Genomic DNA, 13,794 nt, shown 5'->3' with positions numbered 1-13,794 from the left:
GGTGTTTGATACGTTTTTTAAAAAATTCTTACCATTGGCGTTGGGACGGTAGCCCAAAGGTTTCCGGTTCGATAAATTTATAGTAAAAAATTATTTCAATTATAAAAATAATAACTAGAATAATAAAGGCTATCTTGACCATAGAGTAAACCCCTCACATAGAGTGGAAGGCTATTAGCGAAACTTGTGAGCACTTTTCTTGTCTTGTTTTCGAAGCGTGAAATTAACAAGTTGGTCTAAAGGTCCTCATTTTATTTTTCCGGAAAATTACAACACTAGCTGATTCATTAAGGCTATTATACTTACTATGAGCTGTAAAGCTAAAAATTTACGTATTCTTTGTTGGGGCTACACATTTTACTCCTCACAAGTGGAACAAAAGATAAAACAATAAAGGCAGAGTGAACCACACTTCCTATATTTTATAATTTTTCCTATCTTTCGATTGTCTTCGTATAACTTCCTATAATTTGACAATTTTCCTATATTTTCCAATTTTTCGTACTTCGCACTTTGATAGAAAGCGCTCAAAAACAGCCAGTCCGTTACTAAAGCTCCAAATTCCATAGCTTTTACGTCTGGCTGGGGTTTGAAAATGAAAATGTAAAATTACCTTAATACATATATTTAGTCAAAGTCTGTGATGTTTTCATATTAGATGTAATATTACTATTAAACCAAAGTTTTTCTAAAAGCATTTGTTTTACCTTTATATGAAATGAAAGGAATAATTATAATAAACTCACCTAAATTACGCCTTTAATTTAAATAAAATTTCCCTGTTTTTACACGTCGCTACCTTAGAGCAAAAGTCAAGCAAGTCTGAAAACCCCTATTTGAGAAAAATCAGTTTTAAGTTTGAAATCTAGCATAATAACAATGTTAATCTAACAATGAAAATTGATAAAAAATAGAGTGAAAATATATATTGAAAATTTTGTACTGAGTCACCTTAATTGAAAAACACTCAAGGATTCTTATTTTGAATTTCTTTCAATAGTCACGTATCTCGACTTACTTGACTTTTGCTCTCAGGTAGCGACGTTTATCTAAGCTTAGGTTGTTCCATATTAAATAAACCGCCTCGTATTTGTTGGTGAAGAAAACAGCGTTATTTTAATTTTACAGTGATTCACAGCAATCTACGTAGCAATGCACAGCCTATACTGACTTACTAAATATGAAATGTGTACGTTAATTTTGGTTCATAAAAAAAAGCTTTTTATTACTATGTCTGCCTAAATCGTTAAATATTTGTCGGACATTTGAAAACAAAGCAGATCTATTGAATTTCTTGTATTTATTTTACGATTCTAGTTATACATGTATTAAGGCGACTTAATTATAATGCAGTAATATAATTATTAGAAAATTTATATCGTATGCTACCAATTTGAAGTTCCCGTAAGCTACAGAATCCACATATTGGCGCGCAAACCCGCATCGCTTTCCCAATGGACTCCGTCAGTTGACCAGTACGTCTGGTCCTTAGCTACTTTGTGTCCACCCTTTACCAACTGGGCTTCTCCTGTTGACAATGGCTTCAAATCGAAATTGGCGTCGTCCATTTGGGGCAAGTACTCGTCCTTGGCTACGGCCGTCAAATCTTTTCCTCGTGTCAATATCATCGCGTTCCTTCGAGCCGCTGAGGGAGATCTGTATGGGGAGAAAGAGCCTGAGCTAGTTTCTGATCCGGAAGTTGAGCCGGAGTTTATGTCTGAGCCGTAGACGAAGCCTGAGCCGGTATTTGATCCGGAAGCAGAACCTGAACCATAATCTGATCCATGGACGGAGGTGGAGCCTGAGTCAGTGTCCGATCCGGAAGTTGAGCCGGAGTTTATATCTGAGCCGTAGACGAAGCCTGAGCCGGTATTTGATCCGGAAGCAGAACCTGAACCATAATCTGATCCATGGACGGAGGTGGAGCCTGAGCCAGTGTCCGATCCGGAAGTTGAGCCGGAGTCTATGTCCGAGCCGTAGACGAAGCCTGAGCCGGTATTTGATCCGGAAGCAGAACCTGAACCATTATCTGATCCATGGACGGAGGTGGAGCTTGATCCGGAATTGGAGCCAGAATCCATGCCAGTGCCGGAGTCGGAGCTGGAGCTCTTGGACAAACTGGGGTACAATGGCCAACTCTGGCTCCTGCTCGGGTAGTTGTTTCCAAGCATCTCTTTGCTTGAGGAGCATTTGCAGAACATTTTGTCTCGACCATTTTCCGTCGTTGACTTGCATTGTTCGTAGGTGGTGCCACGTACCTGGCAAAGTTGTTGGCATCTGTCCACCTTCTCGGACGAGCATGCTGATCAGATTATTCGGAATATTAATACATGGATATATAGCATAGGTCGTCTTAAAAACATGGTTCTAAAATCCGGATTGTTCTTGAGAAACTACTAATTTTATGTTGCGTGCTAAAATCGTTTAATTTTTTTCGGATTAACAAAAACCGTTTTAGCTTTTCAATCTTACGCTTGTTTCGTTATTATTATAACGAGGAATCCATACCTCTACTGGGAATGCTTATCGATGTGGCTGACGGTTTTTTTAACGTCCCTATGTTAACTTAACAAACAACAATGTGAGAGGGTAGCGCGCGCAGAGGGATTTTTTTACACTTAGGTGGAGCCAAAATCGTCAGAATGATCTTACCCTACGCGATTCCAAGTAGACGTATTGATTCCTGTTTTAGCCTAATAACATAACATATCCACAGGCACTCCATTAGTTTCAAGCTGTTTTCCCAAGGTCATGGCAACAGCAAGTTAGAGGAATGGTTCTTGCCTGTATTTTTACAGATTTCAAACGCTTTTGGAAACCCAGCTTAATAGACTAAGTCCAAAATACTAAGTCTCGCGAAATTTGACTCACCTTTTGAGCTGTATTGTTTAAAGGACACTTCGTACCATGTAGAGTTGCAATTTACCACCATCAGAGCAATTACCAGTAGCCATACCACTTGTAGTTCCATGGTGGAAGTTGCGAAGACGTCCTTCCAAGAGTGTCTCCTTGCTTTTTATAATGTACCTGCAACGACGCAAGCGGTCACGGTCTAGCTCCGACGAAGTTTGTTCTTCATTTGAGCATTAAGTCTTTTCGTGTCCGATTGTGTTTCTGCGTATTCGTTGCAAAATGGTTTTAATTGCCCGAAATTACGTGAATTTCGACGAAGTTGGTTTTGAGTGGATTTGAATTTCAATACTTAAACAAATATTGCAACTAATATCGGGAATATTTAAATAAAAGTTTCATATTTTATTTTCTTAAAAGCATCCAAAGAAAAGATAGTCACGTAGACTCCATTTCCTCTTATTTATTTCAGATGTTCATTATAAATTTGAACGACTACTTAGGTTGAGCGTGGGTAATTCCTAATAGTGGCGACTCGAAGTGAAGTTGCCTTTTTTCAATCGATGTCGCTAGCGTCGAAATCAAAAAGGCGTTACTTATAGGTACCCCTCGCGTTGATTGGCTCGTTGGTAAATGGGTACATAAATTACCGCAATTTTAAACAATATTTTTACATGGGATATATAACTAAGTTTAAAGCCCAATAAGTAGAGTATAAGTTGTCTAACTATAATACCCTACAATGGCTCTCTGAAGACTTTATCATTTGGCTATTTAGAATTTTAGCTTCCTTTGCCGTTTATAGATGGCACCACGCTCTCGAGTAAAGTCGCGTTTTTCGAAGAATCTAATAGATTCATGGCCATCTCTAATAACAGGGGCCTTTTCATAATACAGGTGGCAATGATAGAGCCGCCATTTGCTAGCTTTATTATTTTTATTAACACTTAGAGCTTCAAGTTAAATCAATGGTGTAAGTTGGTATGTTAATTTGGAACTAGAGTGATGTATTTTATTAAGAATGAGGGTTTTATATAACAGCCTAGTCCAAGGGTTCAATTCCGCATAAATGAGTTCTAAACCAATCACTCAAACCGGTTTTTTATTGACCGAGGCTTAGCTTCAAATATTTAATTTTCTTAATTTCCGATTTTGATAATATGAATATGAAATACCTTTAATAATGTAAATTGATGTAACACGTGAAATCTCGACAACTTTCCGTCATACTTGTGAAGGAAATGCAACAAGTTTTTTTAATTTGAGTAGACCTACAAGATTGAGCAAGATGGTTGGCTCACGTGAACTGTTATCCGCGTGTTTTGCAACAACCACTTTAAATTAAATTGTTGTACTAAATTTATTTTCCCTTTGTACAATAATTCGGTCAGAGACATTGGGCGACGCTGGAAAGCAGCCCATTTACAGAACTCTTTCACAATTTTGCAGCAAATGTTCAGCCCAATTACAGATCCTTAACGTCAGTGAATATAATAATAATCTTATAAGAATTTGTGGTTGGCCCCAGCAATAATTTAAGAAACTTTACGCCTACCCCTGTAGCAAATCGGAGTCGGGCCGACGTCGGCGGGAGACGCAATTCGCGGAGTCGGGTGGACGTTGGCCCACTGCACTATTTAGGGTCGAAATGTCCTACTTGATTTAGGGTCGGCCCGACGTCGTATGTTCGACTTCTGCCGACTTCAAATGTTCGTCGTATGTACTCCGAAACATCGGTGGGCCGGTAGGGCAAAGTAGGGTCGGGCCGACGTCGACGATCAAGATAAATACCCAAAATTACCGACGTCATCCCGACTTAGGCTAGGCGCCCACTGGCTCTCCGTTTCGTATCCGTCCTGCCTTCCACAAGACATTGTCTCCGTTACGAAGCAAAGGCTTGTTAAAGGTAGGACGGAGACGTTACGAAGAGCAGTGAGCGCCTGGCGTAAGAATGTACTGTATAATTACGTCGAAACGACGTCGGCCCGACACCGTCAGGTAGTCGGGCCGACTTCCTTTTTGATATTTTATATGACTGAAAATTACCACGTAAAGTCATATATATAGCTATATAAATAGCTATATACATGTATGTAATTGGTGATGTCCCATGAGCGGGAGTGAAGCAATGAATTTCTGTCCGTCGGAAAGCTCTTGAATCTAGGTTACAGAGTTCTATAGTTTCTTGCGGCTTAGTAAAACTAACTAGTAAATCTTCATTGAAAATATCTTACCCTAAAATATTTAGGTATATGAATATAACCTACTTGAGTTGAGAGATTTTTTAATAAGGAAACATTCTCAGATTGAATATACGATCTTTTTCGAAAAAATATAATACCGAATAGATGTTATTTTAAAAATATTTCAATTTGTTTTATTAAATCGCAAAAGTTTCAGAGTTTTGAGGGATTAATTGGCAAATAAAATGTGGGATATAAGTCGACCGTTGGTTGGGCTATAAATGTGTAATGTCTTTTTCAAGTCACGACAGCTATAACAATTCAAGGTCTGCGTTCGGATTCTAAATAGTTCCAATGCTTAGACTTTTAGAGTCGGCAAGTGGTCCAAAATGTTGAGTCGCCATACCGACTTTAAAACGACCAAAAACGTTTTTACAAGGTACCTATTATCTCACAAACGTTTAGGACTTTTAGAGTCGGTATTTGGATCAGGACCGAAAAGCTACTTTTCGACCAAAGATCGACTCTTCGTGCTACAGGGTAAGTATTATTTTCGACCTAAAAAGTACTTAATGGTGTTAGCACCAAACGAGTGGTGTTTAAGAATTAAAGAAAAATAAGTCAGTTGAAAAGTATGAAGATAAAGATTTTTAGTCATTTTGTCGATCACGGTGTTCGCCAGCTCGTATTATCTTTAATCTTGTACACGATTAAAGTAAAGAAATTTGACAATGCATATCACTTTTTCAATAAATTTTATTTAAAAATAAACAAAATATTACAAGCTAGCACTGTATATTTTATTGATTTAATCGTTTATCTATATACGTATTCAAAAAGTTAGCACAGTATTTTTGGTAATATTTTGGGTTCATGAAACCGATAAGATGCCCAAAATCTCAATTATCAGAAAACAGTGTACTTAAGGTCTTTTTTAAGTCGTAAATTGCACTATAAATTTCGGTCGGCACCCTGACTAAGAAAAGTCTGAAATACGTACATATATTTTTTGAAAGATTAAGACTTTTTAGGTCGGCTTTTGGCCATGGACCTAAAACGACTTTTCAACCCCAGACCGACCCGTAAGCGACTCCCGTGTATTACAGGGGTAAGCGTTTTAATTTTATCATTTATTTTATATAAACCACTTTATCCCTTGTATAATATAATATTATACATGTATTTAAAGCACCAATCAGTAGTCGCTATGGACTACCCTGAAATTTTAAAGGGGGAACCTTTGGAGGTTAACTATTATATATTGTTTTAAATTTACAGAAAATTATTACAGGGAGCATAGAAATTTTAATTTGAGTATGAATCACCTTATTTAGCTTTTCATAAACAGGCCCCAAAACCCTTCCAAAAAAAATAAATATAGGAAGTCTACCTAACCCGAAATTTGTTGACATTTTTGAGCACAGAGGCAGTGCCGAATTAAGGACTAAGCCTATTACATTTGTTCGAATTTCATTCGTCCGAACGGTGGTTCAAATGTCCGAATGCCGGAAAACAGGATCGTATGTCCGAAAACGTATTTCATTTGCCCGAAATATTTATCACAACTTTTGTTGGTGATTTAGTCGTTGAATTTATGTTCATTTTACTGGCGAATTTCATTTGTTCGAATAATCGTTTGTCCGTTTTTTCGAGCATTAGGAATTGATTGTTTTTTTAAATATTGTTAATAGTAACATTAACGTGAACCTAACCTAATCTAACCTAAAAAACAGCAATAAGAAATACTAATTTAGCGACAGAATTCGGACACGTGATGCTACCGATTCGAACGAATGAAACAAACAAGTTATCCAATTCGAACAATTGAAACATTTGTTATTTCGGTGGTTCGGATGAATGAAATTCGAACATTTGTTCCACCGCCTATGGGCCCCCACCAACGGCCAAAAAAAAATTGTTTACTGAAAAATCAGTGGACTTTTACTGTTTCACTGGGTTTACAGTTAAAAATTTCCATCACTGATAAAATCAATGGAATTTTCACCGAGTCGACTTAAGAGAAAAACATATCAGGCTTGTTGCTTTATTATTTGTAAAATCATTATTCGCGTGACATAAGCTCAGCTTCGGGACACGCGAGTTTTGCGTTTTTACGCTTTCCTTACATAGGCCCCCACCAACTTACTCAATTTTTATCCGATTTAAATAAATAATCATGTTTAATTTATTTTTATCAAATTTAATAAATTTTGATAAAAATTGATAAATTTTGAAAAAATTGCTGTTTTACATGGTATTTTAAATATTTTTAAAACTATTACCCATTTTATTTTTTATTTTATTTTTCATTTTTACTCAATTTGGTCATTTTTTACTCTTTTTGATCATATTGACCAAATTGCATTTAAACTTGATGGAATTTAATTTTTAAAATCAACTTTAATGGCCCAAACTTCAGTAAATGCGGAATTTCAAAGAGGCCTTTAGAAATTAACTCGGTAAATGTTGAGCGCATCAGTGGTTTGGTCCGAAAACGTTTAAGAGATTGAAAATAGTCTCGAACCGGCGAAGGCAACCTTTTAATTTTTATAGCCTACGCGCTTACCTCTCTCGTAACAGACATCTTATATTTTTCAACATAAGTTAATAAAGGCATCATAATAATAATAAAAATAATCAGCTAGGCTAATACCCAAGGCACACTTATGACTTCAAATGCGCAATACACATTTCGTAAGTGCGACGCTTTGTGGGTAACTGCTGTTTTATTGCTCGCAGGTGTAGCCCGTCTGAAAATCTTTTCAATCTTACGCTTGTATTCCACTAGCACTTTTAAATTGTCAGGTGTAATTCCGCAATGTACCACCATTAGAGCCCTTGCCAGAAGACATAACACTTGTTGATTTATGTTCCAGTTGCGAAGGCAGCCTTCCAATATTATCCGCGTCTTTGTTATAATGTGTCAGTAGCAGGATGTCCAGGTCTAACGCCGACGAAGTTTGTCCTTCATAAGAGCATTAAACGCACTCTCGCCAGCTGAATTTTCTCACATAGGTAGCTTTTAGTTGTTTGATGAAAAAGAGATGGCGCTGGAGTCTATCGCGACGCGTGCTACTAGCTATTCCAATATCACTTCAATCTTTATTGCGAAAGTCGAACCTTAGAGTCAAAGTATATATGGGAAGGAATGAACTATATGCCCCAAAGAGTTAGAAATCAGTCACTCCAGGAGGCTGAAAATCCTATCTCCGCTACCTTTGGCTGTACGGCGTAGCTAGAGAAACCTCCGCTACTCTCATAGCCGCTACTATCTAATGGGAAAAAAATGAAAGAAAATAAGTAGTCCCGAAGTCGACGCTAACACTAATTTTGAGCTTGCGAGAGTGCGTTTAAGTATTTTCGTGTCCGATTGTGTTTCTGCGTATTCGTTGCAAAATGGTTTTAATCGACCGAAATTACGTGAATTTTGACGAAGTTTGTATCCAGTGGATTTGAATTTCGACGGGAAATTTTGAAACGAACATCGGCAATATTTAATTACCTGTTTTAAATTTTGTTTTCATAAATGCGGCCAAGTTAAAGATTGTTGCATAGTCCTGGGGCATTCAATTCGACGGTTAATGTAGGCAATAAAATCATCGGTAAATTTAGGGTTATTGTGTTTACACGAAGCTTAGGACCATTTCAGTTAAAATGTTACGTAATGAGTAACTGACCAATTTCAAAATTTAAATAATTTCTAAGTATAGGCCTAAACTTGTGAAAATTTCAATTTCAAAACGCGACCTCTGCCGTTTGAGTTTTCTTAAAGGTCACAAACTTTCGAATTGCACTTGCTAATATTTGGGTTTTTTTTTCGTGCCCTACTGCACAACTCAAATTCAGATGCAAGCCGTTTTATTCAAAATTCCAAATAGTTAGTCTTAGCCTTATAAACATTGTTTTCTCTTTAATTTCCCCTAAAAATACAAAGGTTGGGTTATATTTTAGTCCGTATAAATAAATAAAATTTCCAACTATTTTCATTGTATTGAATTTACACAGATTTTTCGCTAGATAACACCCTCTACCTCTATTAAAAATGATTATTAGCTACACCTTTCTCATTGAAAGTTCCTTGTCCCAAATGTTCCGACAGAATTCGAAATAATCATTGAAGCTATTAACATCGCTATTAAAGCAACTGTCGGCTCTATCATTTCCACCCGCGTTGTGATGAGGCACTTGTTGTTAGATATGGAAATGAATATATTCGATTCTTCGAAAAAACGCGATTTAACATCTATTAATGGCAAAGGCAGTTAAAGTTCAAAAGAGCGTAACAATAACGTCGTCGGAGAACCATTTATAATTATTATAATTAGGCAACTTATAACCTAAATTATATATCCCATATACATGTTTATTGTTAAACAATTACTATAGTTTAAGCTATCGTCAAATTTAAAAACTAGCCAATCAACGCGAGCGGTACTTTTATGTCCCGCCTTCTGGGTCATAATGTAGCTTGAGTATCTTGTTTTGATTTCGACTCTAGTGACATCTGTTGAGAGAATCTTGAGCTACTTCACGTCGAGCCGACACTTGCTTTAACAGACATTTGATCTCCACCAACCCCAACAAGATGTCAAACGAAGTTGGGCTAAAACATTTTTTAGCTTAAGTATATTGCTAATTTACGTGAAGAATTTCCACAGTTGGCCCTTGAGGGAGCTTGGCTGTATGTACTAAATTAGGGAAATAATTCATTCAATATTTTTAATCATTTGTTACACAAAGGGTAATTTTATTTTAATCGCAGTGGGTTGCATATTTTACGAAATTCTGATAAAGTATACAGATATTTTATTCTTATTCCAAGCTTAGTAGATATGTAAAATTTCCGAAATCGAAAGGGAATTTTGACTTTTATTAGCTGTAGTTTTGTGGATTTGCAACTTTTATTTGAGAAAATAATCAACATCAGTGCTAGCAATGTTATACTTAGGTCCCTGTGCTATTTTTAGATGACTTTGAAAGAAAATAGTTATTTAAAGTTTAATAACAGGCTTAGCAGTAGGTGGTTTCTTTTCGATTGTTCCGGGATTTCGGAGTAGGGTAAGAGTAATAAGGTTATGACGTAATTTTACTCCGATTCTGTGGTGGCGAATAGTTTGAATCGGAGTAAAAACGTTATTCCAAAATGGTTGCTTTTTAGCATATAAATTCTGGCTAGCAGACGACAAAATCCGATTTACTCCTTTACATCTCCTAAAAAGTGTAGCCCCAATACTCAGGAACAAGCGAATAGTAGGGCGGAGTAATTCTCATCCCCGGAACAGGCGAATAAAACGTTTTAGGGTAACAAAAAAAGTATACTTTTAGTCCGATAACAGGCGAAAAGAAACCTACAAGTGTTTCCATTTTGAGGGATTTTATCCCTTTTAGAGGTTTTTATGAAAGTGTCAAGAAATTTTGGTTTCGTGTTGAAGAAGAAGAATATTGTACAAAAAATGCTGAATGTCCATTGAATAACACCGGGCTGGTTGGGTGGTTCAATGATTGTTGTTCGTCGATTGGGTGTCGGTCGTCTACTTGGACTTCTTCCACAACTTGTCACCGTCTCGGAGCAACTTGGCCTCGTATCTCGCTAGTGCCAGACCATTTCTTTCGCTTTCGGCTTCTTCGATTTTTAACTCGTCCATGGCAATCTCCATCATTAACTCTTCGACGTTCAAATTTCTGAAGACGAACTTGGAACCTGGACCAGGTTTTGGACGAGGTCGTTTTCCGGAGCCGGAGCGCGGTTTTTTACGCGGTTCTTTACGCGGTTCTTTACCGTTTTTGAGTTTGGAACCGGAGCTTTTTCTCTTTGGTTTTTTGCCTCCTTTTGGTTTTTTGTCTCCCTTTGGTTTTTTGCTTCTTTTTGGTTTTTTGCCTCCTTTTGGTTTTTTGTCTCCCTTTGGTTTTTTGCTCGCATTCAAGTAGAGGCTCCTCGTCATAATGGTGTGCTCGCATTTGCAGGATACCATTGAGATATCCCCAGTCCCTGACCAGCTGCAACTGACTGAGGTCTGTCTGACATTCTGACACGCTTCTTGACAGTAGGTCGCGTGGGTCGTCGGGCACGCTGTGGAAAGAATTTGGTAAATAAAGGCGTGGCCACTATTAACTAGGCTGCTCTGAAGCTACGTTTCCATTGGAGCTGGCAATCTCGTAAAACCCAAGCTAAAATATCTGTTTGAAACAGATCGACGCGGAAAGTGAAAAAGTGTGTAGCGGAAGCGGATTTTGTCGATTTTTACCCGCTACCAGCGAGCATGAAAATGGGGCTTAAGGCTTTAAAGTTGTTAATGGTTCGGGCTGACCATAACCTATCAAATAATAAGCTCGCGTGGCATGAAGGGCTTGGCACCACCCTCCTACGCATTGTAACCCGGCCACCTGAATTAATGGTTTTAAAAGTCGCTTGATGACTTGGCCTAAGGTGGTGCCTAGGGTATTAGCCTAGCTGATTATTATTATTATTATTATTATTATTATACTGACTTTAAACCCAGAAAAGAGTTTGACGGGGAGCCTAGGTTGTCTTAGCTACAGCTCTTACCATTGTGACAATGTTAAGCCCAGTTCTCGAAATGGACCAGAACGCCGTTCCGTTTCGTAAATTTTTTTCTCATATCGTCCCGGTTCGTTAAGATTATTTTTTTGATAAACAGCTCCCGTTTTTCAGGATAATCGGAAGCTTTGAAAGTAAACACGTTCCAGTTCGTGAATAAGTCCATTTCGAGCTCTGGTTAAGCCCACAACGGCCAACTAATCATATTATTTAACCCAGTAACCAATCAGAACTGGTTAGATATAGTAAATCTGGCCGCATTTAGTTAGCTAAAACGTTATCTGGCGTTTAACGCGAAATCTTATGAGAAGCAAATTTAAACTACGTGGTTTGTATTTTGACCCATCTAAACATAATTTAAGTGTTAGCACTTTCGCCTCGCAGAAAGAGGAACCCGGTTCGATCCCAGCTTATGGCACTGGGTGAAAACCCGGAACAACTCCTTCTGCTCTGAGTTTGCAAGTTATCTTTCCAGTGGTTAAAGTGGCTTTCCCCCGATTTCTTTGGCTTCCCTTTCCATAAAAACTTCCATAAAAGGTTAGTGGTAATAGTGAGTGTATGGAGCTGTTGGCTCGCGTGGCATGAAGGGCTTGCCATCACCCTCTTAAGCATTGGAACCCGGTGGCCTGATTCAAAGGCATTAAACGTCGATATATGAGGCATGAAGGGCTTGCCATCACCCTCCTAAGCATTGTAACCCGGTCGCCTGATTCAAATTCATTAAACGTCGATATATGAGGCATGAAGGGCTTGCCATCACCCTCCTAAGCATTGTAACCCGGTCGCCTGATTCAAATTCATTAAACGTCGATATATGAGGCATGAAGGGCTTGCCATCACCCTCCTAACCATTGTAACCCGGTCGCCTGATTCAAAGGCATTAAACGTCTATATATGAGGCATGAAGGGCTTGCCATCACCCTCCTACGCAATTCAACCCGATCGCCTGATTCAAAGGCATTAAACGTCGATAGATGACTTGTTTTGATATAACTACGAATTGTTACTATTTATTAAAATTTGCTCGCTCGAAGAATATAAAATAATCCTGGTCGTAATTCACTTACCATACTTAACGCTGGATCGAGTTGCTTCAGTGCCGCGTTGTACCATCAGCAGAGCAGTTGCCAGTAGGCAGACCACTTGTTGCTTCATGATTCCGTTTCGTGGACGCAGTCTTTCCAAGAGTGTCTGCGTCGTGTTTATAACGGGCAGCAGCGTTGCAGGGTGTCACGGTCTAACGCCGATGAAGTTTGTCTTTCATCCGAGCATTTAGTCTTCTTAAAGAGCGGAATTACGTGGATTTCCACGAAGTTTCTTTCAAGTGGATTTATATTTCAATGGGCGTTCGTGATGATCGAATTCTCGTAATTAATATTCTGAGGATCTGTAACAAACATTGTTCAAAATTGGACCTACCACAGAGTGAGGTGCCACATACAAATAAATCTCGGATGGTTTTTAAAATGTATTATTTAATGAATAAACAAGTTTGCACAAGGCTAAAATATAGTACGGCGCTTAAAAGAAACTGAACACTAAAAATATTTTAATGTTGAAGTTAATTTTATCAAATTAATATTATTTTTAACCTCTAGGCCCATGAGATAGAGGGCTATATAATCCCAGAACAGACAGCCCTGTGAATTAGTTCCTTATATCCAATAGTGTCAAGGTTATGAAATTTGTCACTTTATAACCATTTAATTTCACTAACAAATGGTCGCCTACTGGACATTAAAAATGGGTCACTTACTAGTCAAGGCTCGAAATTGGTCGTTTACTAATCAAGGTTCAAAATGGGTCGCTTACTAGTCAAGGTTCAAAACGGGTCGCTTACTAGTCAAGGTTCAAAATGGGTCGCTTACTAGCCAAGGTTCAAAACGGGTCATTTACTAGCCAAGGTTCAAAACGGGTCATTTACTAGCCAAAGTTCAAAATGGGTCGTTTACTAGCCAAAGTTCGAAATGAATCGCTTACTAGCCAAGGTTCCAAATGGGTCGCTTACTAGCCAAGGTTCCAAATGGGTCGCTTAGTAGCCAAGGTTCAAAATGGGTCGCTTACTAGCCAAGGTTCAAAATGGGTCGCTTACTAGCCAAGGTTCAAAATGGGTCGTTTACTAATCAAGGTTCAAAATGAATCGCTTACTAGCCAAGGTTCAAAATAGGTCGCTTACTAGTCAAGGTTCAAAATGACTCGCTT

The 13,794-nt window shown here is 38.1% G+C and overlaps 3 protein-coding genes across 3 annotated transcripts in view; 1 reads left to right on the top strand and 2 right to left on the bottom strand.

Moving 5' to 3' along the window:
- LOC149962761 (uncharacterized) overlaps nt 1–13,794 on the top strand; it is a 221,415-nt gene that overhangs the window by 128,304 nt on the left and 79,317 nt on the right. The gene's annotated exons all lie outside the window — the stretch shown is intronic.
- LOC149962767 (uncharacterized) lies at nt 1,282–3,099 on the bottom strand. The gene is made up of 2 exons (XM_090169995.1): nt 2,872–3,099; nt 1,282–2,302 (listed from the first exon to the last, which is right to left on the bottom strand). The coding sequence occupies exons 1-2, from the start codon at nt 2,969–2,971 to the stop codon at nt 1,410–1,412; spliced, it is 993 nt and encodes a 330-aa protein (XP_090026121.1). The 5' UTR covers nt 2,972–3,099; the 3' UTR covers nt 1,282–1,409.
- On the bottom strand, nt 8,968–12,847 carry LOC149962766 (uncharacterized). The gene is made up of 2 exons (XM_090169986.1): nt 12,660–12,847; nt 8,968–11,103 (listed from the first exon to the last, which is right to left on the bottom strand). Exons 1-2 carry the CDS (start codon nt 12,745–12,747, stop codon nt 10,565–10,567), a joined length of 627 nt encoding a protein of 208 aa, XP_090026112.1. The 5' UTR covers nt 12,748–12,847; the 3' UTR covers nt 8,968–10,564.

Source organism: Leiobunum rupestre, chromosome 1 (genome assembly GCF_980474605.1).
Source record: "Leiobunum rupestre chromosome 1, qqLeiRupe1.1.hap1, whole genome shotgun sequence".
In the NCBI taxonomy this organism is placed as follows: domain Eukaryota; kingdom Metazoa; phylum Arthropoda; class Arachnida; order Opiliones; family Sclerosomatidae; genus Leiobunum; species Leiobunum rupestre.
This window is presented reverse-complemented; position numbering and strand designations above follow the sequence as displayed.